This window comes from Malurus melanocephalus, unplaced genomic scaffold, assembly GCF_030028575.1.
Source record: "Malurus melanocephalus ecotype Western Australia unplaced genomic scaffold, MMel_1.1 scaffold_143, whole genome shotgun sequence".
In the NCBI taxonomy this organism is placed as follows: Eukaryota; Metazoa; Chordata; class Aves; order Passeriformes; family Maluridae; genus Malurus; species Malurus melanocephalus.
This window is the reverse complement of record NW_026623375.1, coordinates 1,577,535-1,592,395: the sequence shown is the minus strand read 5'-3', so window position 1 is coordinate 1,592,395 and position 14,861 is coordinate 1,577,535. Positions and strand designations below refer to the sequence as shown.

Sequence of the window (14,861 nt, the reverse complement as noted above, 5' to 3'; positions counted from 1 at the left end):
GCCCTGTCCCGGGTCCGCTCTGCAGTGTCCTGGGTCCCCTCCGCCCTGTCCCGGGTCACTTCAACCCTGTCCCGGCTTCCCTCCGCCGTGCGTGTCCCCGCCCCGCGTTCCCTGTCCCCTCCCCTCTGTCCCGTGCCCTCCGGSGGAGCTGCCGSGATCGCGGCGCGGCTGSYGTGGGGAGCGGGGCGAGGCCGATCSCCGCCGTCGGGATGGGCAGAGGCAGCACCGCGCGGCTGCGGGGCCTCCGCGAGTGACAGCGGGACGGGGATGGGCCATCCACGCGTGRCGCCGGGGCGTCCCGGGACACCGGACAGTGGCGGAGCCCTGCGGCGAGCCATGGGCATGGCGGTGGCTGTGGCGCTGCTGTAGCACCGGAACCGCTTAGGACCTGCCTCCACATGGTGTGACAGCGGTGAGGCTGGGGACACAGGCACGGTGACAGCGGTGTCGCTCTGGCACCAGTGCAGGGTGACAYTGGTCCCACAGCAGCTCCGTGGGTCCATCTCCATTTCCTGATGGSATATCCCACCTTCGGGCCCCTCCCAGCCCGTCCCGTCGCTCCCKGGGCTGCTGTGCCCATCCTGTCCCGCTCATCCCCGTCCCTCCTCGCTTCCTCCCCGCAGGGCGCTGGCCATGGAGCCGGGCACCATCGACAACCTGTCCATCCTGTACCAGAGCTCCGACTTCATCGTGGTCAACAAGCACTGGGACCTGCGCATCGACAGCAAGATGTGGTACGAGACGCTGACCCTGCAGAGCCAGCTCAAGCACCGCTTCCCCGAGCTGGCTGACCCCGACACCTACTACGGCTTCAGGTGAGCAGCCGGGCATCAGGTCCGCTCTGCCCTCAGCTGGAGACACCCCGGGATGCTCCTCTACCCCCGTGTCCTTCCCAGGTTCTGCCACCAGCTGGATTTCTCCACCAGTGGGGCCCTRTGTGTGGCGCTCAACAAAGCGGCAGCGGGCAGCGCCTACAAGTGCTTCAAGGAGCGCCTGGTGACCAAAGCCTATCTGGCCCTGGTGAGGTCCCCTGCCACGCTCTGCCCTGCCCTTCTGCCGGCAGGGAAGGCTGAGGGAGTCGGGGGTGTTCAGCCAGAGACGAGAAGGCTCCAGGGAGACCTTAGAGCCCCTGCCAGTGCCTAAAGCAGCTCCAAGAGAGCTGGAGAGGGACTGGGGACAAGGGATGGAGGGGCAGGACAGGGGGGAATGGCTTCACACCATTAGAGGGTGGGATTATGTTGGTTATTAGGAAGGAATTCTGGCACAGGTCGCCCAGAGGAGCTGTGGCTGCTTCTGGATCCCTGGAAGTGTCCAAGGCCAGGTTGGACGGGGCTTGGAGCACCCTGGGGTGGTGGTGATAGGTGTCCCTTCCCATGGCAGGGAGTTGGGCTTTGGGAAATGGATGGGCTTTAAGATCCTTCCAACCCCACCTCTTCTGTGATTCCATGGTTCCTATCACAGAGGGGTGGGTGAAGGCCCAGTTTCAAGCCCTGTTGCTGCCCCCAGGTTCGGGGCCACGTGAACCAGAGCCGGATGACGATCTGCTACGCCATCGGGAAGAACACCACAGAGGGCATGACCCACATGATGTGCATTGACGGCACGGAGGGTGAGGATCCCCCAGTCCCTGCTCTGCCCACAGCCCCTGGGATGTGCTGGGGGATCACAAAACCCCTCTGGATCTYRTTGCAGGCTGTGAGAATCCYAAGCCGTGYCAGTCAGAGCTGATCGTGCTGGAGYACGGATCCTACAGCGGAGACCCCGTCACCAAAGTGCTGCTGCAGCCGCTGACAGGTGGGGACAGGGACAGCTCCCACATGGGAACAGGGCCTGGAGAGGGATGAGGGAAGCTGGGAACTGCCACGCTCAGGGCTCTCTGCCACAGGGGACAATGCCATTAGGCATGTTGTCACCCCAAAGGAGGGATTCAGGCATTCCCCATCCCTGATTGCCGCTCTCCCCGCAGGGAGGACTCACCAGTTGCGGGTTCACTGCAGCGCCATYGGCCACCCCATCGTGGGGGACATCACCTACAGCCGCCGGCAGGACAGCAATCCCTACCGGATGATGCTCCACGCCTACTACCTGCGCATCCCCACYGGCAAGGAGCTGATCGAGGTGTGTGCGCCCGACCCCTTCGTCCCCGCCATGGACAGCAACTGGGTGCCCCAGCAGGTCAGCCGGCGTCTGGAGGACATCATCCAGGAGCTCAAGGACCAGGGAGCGCAGAAGGAGGAGGAGGAGGAGGAGGAGGAGAGGCGGGAAGCCGAGCACGCTGCCGGAGAGGATGAGGCAGGGAATGAAGGCGGGAGGGAGGAGGCGGAGGAGCAGCGGGCCCGCTGTGAGCAGTGGTTGGCTGAGTGGGCTCTGGAGTGAGCCCAAACCACATCCCTGCATTCCCAGCTCTGTCTTTGTCCCAGTGGGTCCCCACAGAGCCCAGYGCTGACTCCACTCCTGCACTCCCCGTACGGCTTCCCTCGCTCCTGGGGCTGGGATCAGAGGGATTTGAGGAGCGGTTGAGATGGGGTTGTTTTGTGATGTCCATCATCCATCTGGCTACGGGATGTCCCTTTCCCAGTCCTGGGCAGCAGAKTCAGTGTCACATTCCAGCTTAGAGTGACCCCAAAGCTTTCCATCCCTGGCCTGGGGCTCGGGGCAGCACGGACACTGCCTTTGCCATGGACATTCCACAGCCCCTCCTTGCTTGGGTGTAGAATTGCAGCCCAGCACAGGGAGGGGAGAACGTGCAGCTCTGGTGTCTGTGTTCCCCGTTCCTGTTCCCTTCCCTTCAGCTGCTGTATCGTGTGGGAGGTGGGAGATTGTGGGGCTGGAGTACTGACAGCCCCCCAGTACCGGGGTGTCCGGAGGAATTGAACTGGGATGGGCATGGAGAGGTCCCTGTCCCAMACCCCCTCCCTCCCTCAGCCCACCTGGGGGGTTTTTAAAGGTTTGGTGAAGGTCAAGGAGTYGATACCAATGGATTTTAAACTTTTTTCAATTTTCTAGGAAGAGAATTTAGTCTTTTAGGGTTTGTAAAATACGGGTGGTCTTGGGAATGAGGTATTTTTAGTACTTCTGTGGTCGGAGAGCCAGCAGCCCAAAGSTTTTTTAATGGATTTTATTATTCCTGCTACTAGCACTGCCTTTCCTGCTTTTACCCCGGGTTTAGCCCCTGCTGAGACAGGTTAGAGGGTCTGAGCCCTTTGTGCTCACTCAGTCGAGGAGGGATGAGTGTCCTGCGCTGGTCCCATGGTGTGGGTCCTGCCTGGCAGCTTTCTGAGGCTCCTGGAGGCTGGTCCTCCAGAGGGGCACTTTGGGAAAGCTCTGGAGCAGCAGGAAAAGGATGGAGCTGAAGAAAAGGCTGAGAGCTGATGGGAAGAGCAGGCAGGAGCTCAGCTTTGACAAATGCCAAGAAATTTCCTTGGAAGTGCCCTTGCTTTGCTGGTCATCCTGCTTTGCTTTCCCCTTTCCATGCTGCTCATCCTCTGCAGCCCTCGGAGGACGTTTGTGAATAAGGAGAACGGGACAGCTGGGGAGGGATGGGTTTGGGGTACCCCATCAGCACCTGCCCTGGCACCTCACCCGTGYCATCCCGCTGAAAACACCCCTGATGGGGCTCACACAGCTGATATTCCCACCCTAAGGGGGCATAAAAAGTCACAGCCCTGTYCTTGTGGGCGAGCACACCCTGCAAGTCACCGAAATCCCCGGGGGGAATTGGGTCACCTGTCCCTTGTGTCCCTTCCTTTTGTGGCTTGGTGCCACCGCTGCGGGGTGGGGGTGGTGTGAGCTGCCAGCCCTGGTGGGCTCCGAGCTGGTGCCAGAGGTTTTGGGGGTTCTGGACGAGCAGGAGCCCCACGTACGTCCTGCCAGGAGTGGCCGRGAGGGGACGGTCCCGCAGCGGGATTTGGCACAGCGGCTCTGTTTGCCGAAGAACCGAGGGGGTGACGCGCACGGGAGGTGCTCGAAAGTGCCAGCGGAGATTTGCGCGTCACCGGGGGGACTCAGCCTTCCCGGAGGCCCCGCTGTGGGAGCGGCTCCTGCTGGGAACGCGGCTGGGATGGGGCTGTGAGCGGTGGGGTGGGGACAAGGGGACAATGGATGGGGCTGGCACGTCGAGCTCGCCCCGTGGCTGCATCAAGAAGCGCCCGCACCCCACCCACCCCACCCCAATCTTCGCGTGCTGCACTTTCCCCCAGCACCGCAGATAAATAGGAATTTTCCTTACCCTGCCGAGGAAGTTCTCCAGGTTCCCCTCCCGGCTGCGTTGCGGGGCCGTGTCCCCATCCCGCTCCTCCTGTCRTGCCCCGGGCTTGTGGTGTGGCCGCGACGCCCCGTGCACCCCGCGATTGCCGAATTGTTGTGTTTGCTGTATTAAACGTGTCTCTGTCCTGCACTGTCCGCTCTCCGCGTCCATCCTGCCAGGAATGAGCCCGGACCGGCCCCGACCCGGCCAACCTGTTGTGTGAGCGGCGGAATTGCTGCGAGCCCCGCTGGAATTCCCCCGGCCGAAACCGCCGGGATGAGCGGCCCGGAGCCCTCCCGGCTTTAGTAACAGAGGTGGCCGGGGGTGATRGCGGGGCTGGGGCAGATGTCACTGCCTGTCCCCGCCCTCCCGGGCCAGCACCGGCCACTGGGGTTGTCCCAAACCACCGGGCAGGAACGGGAGAAAAGCTCTGGGTTTGGGAACACTGGTTCAGAAAAGCTCTGGGTTTGGGAACACTGTGGTTTTGAAAAGCTCTGGGTTTGGGAACACTGATTCAGAAAGGCTCTGGGTTTGGGAACACTGTGGTTTTGAAAAGCTCTGGGTTTGGGAACACGGTGGTTCTGCGTGGCAGGAGGGTGGGGAGGGGGTTCAGGGGCTGCTCAGGGACAGCTGCCACCAGGAAGGGTCCATGATGGGATGCTCTGAGGGCTGCAACCCCTCTGCTCTGGGGCCAGGCTGGGAGAGCTGGGGTTGTCCAGCCTGGAGAAGGGCAGGCTTTGAGATCCTTCCAACTCAAACCATTCCATGTCCCTGTGATTTCTGWATGACGCAAACAGACATGCCTCAGGCTGGAGGAGAGGTAAAACTGACTGAACACCCAAAGGAATTGTTTGTACTCTTTAAAAGTGGAAGATTTTTTAGCATTATGAACCTGGCCAGGGCAGGGAGCAGCTGGCTGAGGGGAGGGAGCATTCCCAACCCACCTGGCACAGGGAGATGCAGTCAGAGCCCAGCACTGACCTGGAACCTTGGGCAGGTGCTCCTCATGTTCAAGTTTAGGGTGGATCCTCCTGAGGGTGTTTCAGGGTCAGTTTTGTGTGGACTCAGTGCCCCCAGACCCCCCTCAGGGCCCCAATGTGTCCCTGCCCTCCTGCTCCAGCCACCTCTGTCCAGCCAGCCTGGGGCAGAGGCTGCGGCGCTCCAGCAGCCTCACAGAAAACAAGTTCCTGTCATTTTACCGCCGTGCWGGAGCTATTTTTACAGTAAATCCTTCCAAAATAGAAACCAGCAACACCCGCGGGCGGCGACCCAGCCCTGGGGCTGCAGGACCGGTTGGGGGACGGGGCTGGGGGCGGGACAGGGCCAGCAGCTCCAGAGGTGACAAAACCCTCCTGGCACCGTGCCAGCAGCTCCAGGGACCCTCAGTGAGGGCTGGACCCCCAAACCTGGCCGAGGGTGGGGTGCAGCCCTGCTCCAGCCTGCTCCAACTATCCTCACCTGTCCCTTTTCCTGGGATTAACACTCAGATAACGTTTGTGCTCACAGCTCCTCCAGGCCGTCCTCTCGGAGCCTCGGGAAGGTTTTGATTCCTTTGGTGTTGGTCTCCTTAGTGGCACATGATGGACAGCGTTTTGGAGCATGATCAGGGAAAATGCTGAAAAACTAAAAAAAAGGAGTGGGGTCGGCTGTGATCCATGGAAAAAGGAGAGACAAGGGGAAGCATCTCATGAAGGGTGCTGAGCCCATCGCTGAGCACTTGGCTGTTCTGCCCTAAAGGTTTCCCCCTCACCCGGGAGCACCTTCATCCCCCTCATGAGCACAGAAACTCCCAACCAGAGGCTTTAACTCCTTCTGGGTTCACTGTGGGTTCAGCTGAACCCAGAGCTCCAAATGACCCTTTACCGAGGGATGGGAAACAACCACAAACCAAAACCAGGCAGAAGGAAAGGAGCCTGACAAAACAGAGTTGAGAAACTGCCCCGTCACACCCCGTGTGCGGAGCGACATCCCCACCCCGCACAGATAAAGTGCCGAGCGCTCCCGGTGCTGCCCAGCCCCTGCCCCAGCGCCAGGAGCGCCTTCCCGGCTGAATCCTCCCATCGGGGAGCGAAATCCCCCCCGACGAGGAGGAGGAGAACGGCTCTGCACAGCCACGGTAGGACTGAGGGGGGAAAAATGAGATTTAAAGGGGGAAATTCCTTGCGTTGAGTTCAAATGGTGATAATGCATTGCTGTGGGGAGCCTTGAGGGAATTTCAGTAGAAGGGGTTGATTTTCTATCAGAGGATCCTCCTGAGGGATGTGGAGGGGTGGGAAGCACCTGCTGGGGCTCTCCCACTGGGTCACACTGGGTTTCTCCCAATCCGTGCTGGTGTGGTCCCACGAGGAGCTGGAGGATGGAGGGGGACCCTGTCCCTACAGGGCACAGGGAAAAGCAGACCTCTGGCTGTCAGAGGGGAAAATTGCAGAATTTTATTTAATAATGGGTGGGGGAAGTCCTGTTTTCTTCTCTATAGGATTTAAAATCTCTCTTTTGGTCCCTGGGGGCCTGTACAGGATCTCAGAGCAGGGGTGGGCACACTGAGACCCCTGACCCCACAGCTCCAGCCCCAGGGTTGGGTGACACAATCAGCCCCGGGACCTCCAGCACCTTCCAACCATTCCAAGTTTAGGACACGGCTCTCCAGACCTGCTCTGAGGACCAGCCCCGGCACCAGCACCATGGCGTGGGCACCCCCAGCCCTGGCAGCCGTCACCCTCTGCCTCTGTGAGTCACATCCCGACCCCCAAACACTGCCCCAGGACCCCTGCCYACCCCCTGGTGCCAGGGATGCTCCAGATCTGCTGCTCCTCATCCCAATCCCGCTCGGCTTTGGCSCTCCCAGCTCCCCTCAGCATCCACTGGCTTTCCCTGCACGGACAGATTTCCAGGGATGGATTTATCCCTTTTTGTCTTCTGTACCCACCTGGAGGGACCTGGGRGCCTTCGGGCTGGGGGCTGCTCTCTGGACAGCGATCTCCTGCACTTCCTAAACATTAAATTAGCAAAGGAAAAGCTCTTCCCAGGCTTTAAACCTGGAGCTGCTCGGAGAAACCCGAGCTCCTGTAGCTGATCCATGGATGTTTCCTAACACACTCCTGCTACTTTGCAGGTGTCTCCACGGACCTGCTGAGAGCCACAGCGGTGAGTCCCTGCCAGCTCTGCCAGCTCCCACCGTGCCAGGGCTTTCCCAAAACTCCACAGCTGGAGCCGTCACTGTCCCCCCATCCCTCAGCTCCTGGGAGGCACAGCCATCCCCTCCCCGCTGTCCCCTGTGCAGAGTGTGGCCCTGTCCTTGTCCCATCCCTCAGCTCCCGGGAGGCACAGCCACCCCCTCCCCGCTGTCCCCTGTGCAGAGCGTGGCCCTGTCCTTGTCCCATCCCTCAGCTCCTGGGAGGCACAGCCACCCCCTCCCCGCTGTCCCCTGTGCAGAGCGTGGCCCTGTCCTTGTCCCATCCCTCRCCTGCTGYCCGGCAGCTTTCCTGCCCTGTTCCCAAACTCAGCTCCAGGGACACAGGGACAGACCCCACAAAGGGTCCCCACTCCTGACAGTGGCTGTGGTGGCTTTTGTCCCCACGAATAACCGAGGGGCTGCTGCAGCTCTCACCCGCCTGTGGCTCACGGGCAGCAGACTGGGCSCTCCAGCCGGCTCAGATCCCATTCCCTGCGTCTCAAATCCCTTCTTCCCATTCCTGGCTGGGGCTGAGCATCCCCCATCCTCTCCCCAGGCTGACCCGATCATCGGAGCCGTCCTGTCCAACGCTGAGCATCCCGAGTAAGCACCGGCCCCGGCGGGGGCTCAGAGGTCTGGGGGGGGGGTCCCCGGGGGGTCCGGAGCGGTGAATTTGCATTTCCCACCCCATTTTCGGCCTGGCTGCCGTGCCAGGTCACCGGGGTGGGGAGGATTTACAGCCCTGTGCAGCCGGTTCTGCGCTGCGATTCCGGCGGGTTTGGCTCCTGCTGAAACACAAACACAGAGACGAGAATTCTCCTTCCTTGACGGGGCTGCAGCGGGAGCCTCCCCGCGCTGAAATCCGGGCTCTGCTGTTCCTCCCTCACCCAAATCCCGGGATAAGGAGGGCACCCCTGACCCGCACCCGGCCGTGAGGATGGCACCACCCTGGCACTGAAATCAGGGGCATTTTCATGACACCCTGCGTTATTCCCACTTACCCCAAGCAGCCTCGCTCAGGGCAAAGGGTTTTGGCAAAGGAACGAGTGGATTTGTCGTTCCCGGGATTTCGGGGAGCTCAGGCGGGGGCTGAACCGCTGCCTCCCGTTCCCGCAGCTTCCCATCCTCACTCCTGACGGAATTCCCGTGCATCCCGACCGGCGACCTGCCCGCTGCCGACATCCTGGCGTTCGCCCGGGGACTGCAAAGCGAGCCCGGGGAGCTGAGCAGCGCCCAGGTGGGCAGGGCAGGAGGGGAGGCTGCAAACCCTGCGGAGTCGGGGATGCCAGGGGGTACCGCGGGGACTCTCCCCGCCTTGGCATTGACCAGCCCCGCTCTCCGTGCCCAGCTCTCCTGCCTGGCCCGGCTCCTCGCTGCCAAGAACCTGACGGCCGATTTCGGCAGCTTCCCACCGGACCTGCTGCTGTTCTTCGAGTGAGTGGCCAGGGGGATGCTGTGGGTTTGGGGTGGAATCAGAGCACCCAGCGCCCGCTGGCGTGGCCCTTGCACGCCCCAGGGAAAGCGGCTGTGGCTGTGAGCACCTTCTAACTTGTACAGAGCATTCCCAGCTCTGTGGAGCACCCGGTTGTCTCTCCTCCCTCAGGAGTCACGGCTTGGGGTGCAGGGGCTTGAGCAGCTCCATCCTGTGCCCGACACCCCCCAGCTCATTGCTCAGAAGGGATAAAGAGTTTCAAACACCCCCGTGCCCACCAAAATCCCTCACCCCGCTCCCCCACACGCTCCTGGTCCCCACAGCCCGTCCGAAGTGCGCGCTGGGAGCTGCAGGGAATTTTACGCCCGAGCATCCCGCGGGAACCTGGAGCTGCTGCCCCGGGGCTCAGCCCGGAGGATGCGGCTGCTCCGCGGGGCCCTGACCTGCCTGGTGAGTGGGGATGGCCCAGAGGGTGAGCAGGGACCCCCACCCCTCCCCGGGCCGGGGTACGAGGCTGGCTGCTCTCTCGCAGGGGGTGCGGGGCAGCCGCCTGGAGCCGCGGCAGCTCGGCAGCCTCGGGGCGCTGGTGTGCGACATGGAGCCGGCCACCATCCCGGCCTCGGGGCCCGCCGTCCTGGACAGCCTGAAACTGTGCCCGGTGCTGACAGGGGAGCAGCAGGATGCCCTCAACGCCCTGCTGCTCACGGGGAACACCGAGTACGGGTAAGGAGCCCTCCTGCTCCCGGAGGGGGCGGTGGGCACCCAGAAGGACGCTGAGCTGGTGCTTTTCCCACTGCCGCAGGGATCCCTCCAGCTGGGATTTACGGACTCTGCAAGATTTGGGGCCKCTCGCGCTGGCGTTGAACCAGAGCACGCTGAGATTGGTGGGCGAGGTAAAGCCCTTCCTCGAGGTCTCTCCCGGGGGGATTTGTCCTTCAGCCAGCTCAGCTCTGAGGCTGGGGGACCCAGGATCCTGTGTCCCCCGGATTCAGAACCCTCTGATCCCCTACAGGCGGTGCGGGAGGATTTCAGGAGGAGCATCGCGGCCGCCTACAGGAGCCAGGGACATTCCCAGAGGGAGAAATCCCTGATCCTGCTCAGAGCCTTCKCAGCAGCATCATCTTCCTCCCGTCCCAGGATGAAGCGGAGCGCGGACCGTGAGTGTTTCCCTTCGCTCTGGCCGGTTCGGAGCTCTGGGAGGGGAAAACGCCCCGGGAGTGGTTGGATCTGAGAGCTCTCCCATGGACCAGGCAGAAATCTGGGATTGCCATAAATCGGGGAGAGGGTGAAATGTCCTTACAGCACGGTGGGGGTTTGCTCTTACCTGGGAGCTGGGGGCAGAGGGCAGGAAGGAGCTGGGACAGTGGGACACGCTCCAGGCGGGACCACCGCCAGGGCAGGACGCTGCGAGAGCAGAGGATGCTCGTGTAGGGRACACGGAGCAGTTTTAGCTGCCTTTAACAGGACAAAGTACAAGTGGGCTGCAAAAAGAAATCACCAGGTTTTTCAAGAATGACTTTAGGGAATGAGGGCAAATGAGGCACCTCCACAGGCTGGGAACAAAGGGAGTGGGAGGAGGATCCATGGTGGGTTGAGCCACGTTTTTGTGATTCCCTGTGTTTCTCCAGGGCTCTTCCAAGGAGCTCTGAGCCCTGTGGCAGGACCAGGGCCAGCTGGGAAGGGGACACAGACCCTCTCCCTGACACAATTCCTTGCCCTCAGGCTGTCTGTCCGAGCCCATCACCGCCAGCTCCATCGCTAACGACATCCTAATYCTTGACTACACCCCTGAGCAGCTCGACCTGTGCCTGAGCAATGATGTCTTAATAGAAAACCTGGAGGSTCTGCTGGAGCAGTCATTCACCTCYGARTATTTGCASATCCTGAAAAAAAAGGTGGACGAGGTAAGGGTGACACGGGACAGGAGCCCTCCAGCAGATTTGGGAGGGGCAGGACCGCTGTGGGAACAGSGATGAAGGTGCCGAGCGAATCCTCTGCCCCCATTCCCGCCCTATTTCCCCTTCCCTCACGCTCTTTGCTGTCCCCCCGGCCGGGTCCCGCAGATTTTCCCGGAGGGGATCCCGGAGGAGCAGCTGACGCGCCTGGGGTCGCTGTGCCGCCTGTACTCGGAGCAGGAGATCAGCCGGTGGCCGGTGACATCCAGCGACACCCTCCTGGCCCTGCTCAACCCCTCGGGAGAAAAGTGTGAGGATTCCCAGGTAAATCCGTGCGAGCAGCAGGGGCTGGGTGCTGGGAACATCAAACTGGGATCGTCTGTGCCCCAGCCCGGCTCGGGTGAAGGCGTTGTGGGGTTTGTGGGGGTTTGGCAGCGCTCCTGTCCTTACCTGGAGCATCCCCTATCCCTGTCCCTGTCCCCACGTGCCCCGCAGGTGCCGCAGCTGCTCAGCAGGTTCCTGAGCCTGGGGGGCTCCCTGACCGGACCCCTGCTCCGGGAAATCGGAGGGAAGCGCCTGTGCAACCTGCAGGAGGAGCAGCTCCAGCAGATCCCTGCCGAGGCCATCGGGTGAGCTGCTTTTTGGGGGTGCTGACTAGCTTGAGAGCCCTGGGGCTGTGGGGAGGGGAATGGTGCAGTGGAAGACCCCCAGCTCTGTTTAGGATCTCCCCATTCCCAGGCAGCACAGTAAGATCCAGTGGGATCCAGAGGGATTCAGTGGGATTGTCATATCCTGCTCCCACATCCCACCTGAGCCTCAGCACTGCAAACAGGGACACCCCATAGGTCCCTCGCAGCCAGCAGGACACTTTAYCTGCATTTTGGGGTGCTGCTGACCTGTGTCCCTCCCTTCCAGGGCTGCTGGTCAGTTGGACATCTCCTCGTGCTCCCAGCCCCAGAAGGAGCAGTTCTACAGGAAAGCCCGGGAGGCCTTTGCCAGCCTGGCCGGCACCCCCGGCCCCTATTACTGCCGGCTCCGGCCATACYTGGGTAGGTGCCTCACCTCCACCCTCCCTCTCTCCCACTGCCAGGTTTGGGGTCCTTCCCTCAGCCCCAGACAGCCCTGGCAGTCCCCAGAACCCCTCCAACCCCTGTCCAGGAGTGCTGGAAGGGCTGGCACGGCTCCAGGTGTGCCATTCTCTTTAAGGTGGAGCTCCAGCAGAGGATCTGAAGAAGCTGGCTAACTCAGGAGTGGCCATAGACATGGACCTGGACACTTTCCTGRCCCTAAATCCCGAGGAACTGCTGGTACAGCCCCGGGATGCTGCTGTCCCTCTCCCTGCTGAGCCAAGGGCTGAGCAGGGAGTTCAAGGCCAGATTCCCACATTCCCATCAAACCCCCARTTCTCCACTTTTTTACCTTCATGCATTTCCTGTAGGAAGTTTTAGCCCTGCAGCCCCACTGGGGAAGCACTCGGGGCCGTGAGGGTGCAGGAGGGGGACATTGTGTGTGTGTTTTGCAGAAACTCAGCGTCTGCGACGTGAAAAATCTGCTCGGGGACAATGTGGAGGGGCTGAAGGGAGCAGAGTGGGAACCGGCTGTCAGGGCCTGGGTGGAGACACAGTTCCAGTGGGAGCTGGACTGTGTGCTGGACATCGGCCTGCAGGGGGGACTGCCGGAGCCCCCGGGAACAGCCATCCCTCTGACCTGCATCACCTGCATGGCTGCTGTCACCTCCACAGCCACGGCCACCACCCCCCCGAGCCCCACACTCTCAGCCAGTGTCACCCCCTCAGCCAGTGTCACCTCCATGGCCACTGCCACCACCCCTCCTCATCCCACCACCTCAGCCAGTGTCACCCCTGTGCCCACCACTGTCCCCACCCCCACTGCCATTACCGGCCACCCGAGCACTCTGAGCCCAACCCCCCCACCCTCTGGGGGTTCCACTGTCCCCAGTGCCACCCCCAGTGCCCACCCTGCCCTGACCACCATGGTCCCCTGCTCCACCCCCCAGTCTCTCACCACAACCAAGGCCACCTCCCCTGCTGTCACCCTCGTCACCACCCTCCTGGCCACCAGCAGCCCCGGTGTCACCTCTACCAGCTCCATTCCAGTCCCTGCAGTCACCTCCAGGGCCACCACCAGTGCTGGTGTTGGTACTGACCCAGCTGGTACCACTCACAGCACTGCCACCCCTGCCCCTAATGTCACCTCTGCTCCCAGTGCCACCCACAGCACTGCCATTCCTGTCCCCAATGCCACCTCTGCTCCCACTGCCACCCACAACACTGCCACCCCTGCCCCTAATGCCACCTCTGCTCCCAGTGCCACCCACAGCACTGCCACCCCTGCCCCTAATGCCACCTCTGCTCCCAGTGCCACCCACAACACTGCCACCCCTGCCCCTAATGCCACCTCTGCTCCCAGTGCCACCCACAGCACTGCCACCCCTGCCCCCAATGCCACCTCTTCTCCCACTGCCATCACAACTGTCCCCAACCCCACCTCCGCAGCCAGTGCCACCCCTGTCCCTCACTCCACCTCTGTCCCTGCTGCCACCGCAGCCACACACGGGACGCCCCCTCCCCACAAGCCCACCCCAATCCCCAATTCCACCATCGCCACCCCGGCCACATCCACAGCCCCGCCCTGCCCGCCCAGCTCCCCTCCAGGATCCCCCAGCCCTTCTGGCACCGTCACCAGCCGGGAGCCCCCCACACCAACCCCCGGCAGCGTTCCGGAGTCCCCGCGGCCGACATCCAACGGGTACATCAACCTGGAGCCTAAGCCTGAGCCTGGTACGGGGGATGCTGGGGACTGATGGGAGCTGGGAAAAGCTCGGGAATGATGGCTGGGACAGAGCACCCCGTACTTAGTGCTGGCTGATCCCCTTTGTTCCCAGCTGGGGGACAGTGGGTGACGCGGTGGCTCTGCCCATTCACGTGTGCTGTGCCCCTGSACAATCCCATTCCCTGTGCTCTCCCACAGGATCGGGATCCAGGCTCTCCTCCTGCCTCATGCACCTGCTGGCAGTCACCCTTGGGAAYCTCCTGCTGCTCTGGGGACTGCTGTGACCCTACAACTCAGCACCACCCACCCCGCACATCCCTCCTTCCATCCCAACCAGACGGTGCTGGGGATTCCCTGCTGGAGAGCAGAAAACCGGGAAGGGCAGGGAATCCATCTCTTTGCTGCCAGTGCAGAATTTGGTTGCTATTTTTGTYAYTSTTGTTATTTTTGAGGCCAGGGAATCCGTCTCTTTCCTGCCAGTGCAGAATTTGGTKGCTATTTTTGTTATTGTKGTTATTTTTGARGCCAGACAGTGAAGGAGGGSSGATTTTCCCAGCCCAAAGCAGCCCTACAGGTCATTACTCGTACTTTACTCCCTGTAGTACAGCCACCAGCAAGGCTGGCTGCCCTGCCAAGGCAGGAACAGTGGGCCCAGCTCTGCAGGGATTTCCTGTCTGTCCATCCCACTGGGATCTGTTAAACACAGGGACAACTCAGGGATTTAAGTCACTGGTGGCCCAGCACCACAGCTGAGGTCCCCATAGTCATATTTAACTTTTTCCATGAACTGCTTTTGTATCAAGGTTTGTTCAAACCACACAYAGGCTCTGAGATAATTTATCTTGATCACTGTTCAATGCTATTCAATAAAACATCAATCAACTRTTTTTTCCTAATCCAACGTGTCCTTTGAGGTGCTTTGTGGGCGAGTTTTTCCAGTATAAGTCCAAAGTCTGCGGTGAAGGACAGATCTGCTCTCTTTCTAGAACGCACAGACAATGAAGATTTATAAAATATAAAATATGCAAATCCCTTTTTCCCTTCCAGGCTCTCCTCCTGGGGGAAAGAAGGATGTCAGGAGCTGGATACAGGTTGGACTGAGGGTTTTTTTTTGGCAGATATTTCTAGTGAGTGGGAAAAAAATGACTGAAAACCTTGTGCAAAGTTCCTTCCCCTCCATGTGAGGAAGCTGGGAATGGCCTCAGCTCTAAAATGTTGAGCAGCCAAGTCCAGGGAAAAGCAACAGGTAGATCCTGGGATTCTGAACACTTAAACTGGGGGGATTCCTGCAGACAGGAAGGTGAGGGCAGCCTCAAGGAAGAG

General features: G+C 61.1%; 2 protein-coding genes and 1 long non-coding RNA gene across 4 annotated transcripts; all 3 read left to right on the top strand.

Moving 5' to 3' along the window:
• The first annotated feature begins 161 nt into the window (after positions 1-161).
• RPUSD1 (RNA pseudouridine synthase domain containing 1) lies at positions 162-4,396 on the top strand. The gene is made up of 6 exons (XM_057371285.1): positions 162-412; positions 624-815; positions 897-1,020; positions 1,507-1,609; positions 1,693-1,794; positions 1,967-4,396. The coding sequence occupies exons 2-6, from the start codon at positions 634-636 to the stop codon at positions 2,374-2,376; spliced, it is 921 nt and encodes a 306-aa protein (XP_057227268.1). The 5' UTR covers positions 162-412; positions 624-633; the 3' UTR covers positions 2,377-4,396.
• Positions 4,397-6,151: 1,755 nt separating this feature from the next.
• Positions 6,152-7,501, top strand: LOC130576537 (uncharacterized). Of its 2 annotated transcripts, none has more exons than XR_008965663.1 (3): positions 6,152-6,362; positions 6,763-6,973; positions 7,359-7,501. It is a non-coding gene; the product is annotated as an uncharacterized LOC130576537 (long non-coding RNA). The 2 variants fall into 2 exon arrangements; XR_008965664.1 differs by having other exon boundaries at positions 6,159-6,362; positions 6,874-6,973; positions 7,359-7,466.
• A 1,636-nt stretch (positions 7,502-9,137) lies between these two features.
• On the top strand, positions 9,138-14,434 carry LOC130576535 (mesothelin-like protein). The gene is made up of 11 exons (XM_057371284.1): positions 9,138-9,300; positions 9,383-9,573; positions 9,653-9,743; positions 9,863-10,007; positions 10,573-10,754; positions 10,914-11,069; positions 11,241-11,374; positions 11,661-11,794; positions 11,952-12,052; positions 12,268-13,546; positions 13,737-14,434. The coding sequence occupies exons 1-11, from the start codon at positions 9,268-9,270 to the stop codon at positions 13,820-13,822; spliced, it is 2,532 nt and encodes an 843-aa protein (XP_057227267.1). The 5' UTR covers positions 9,138-9,267; the 3' UTR covers positions 13,823-14,434.
• Positions 14,435-14,861: the final 427 nt, after the last annotated feature.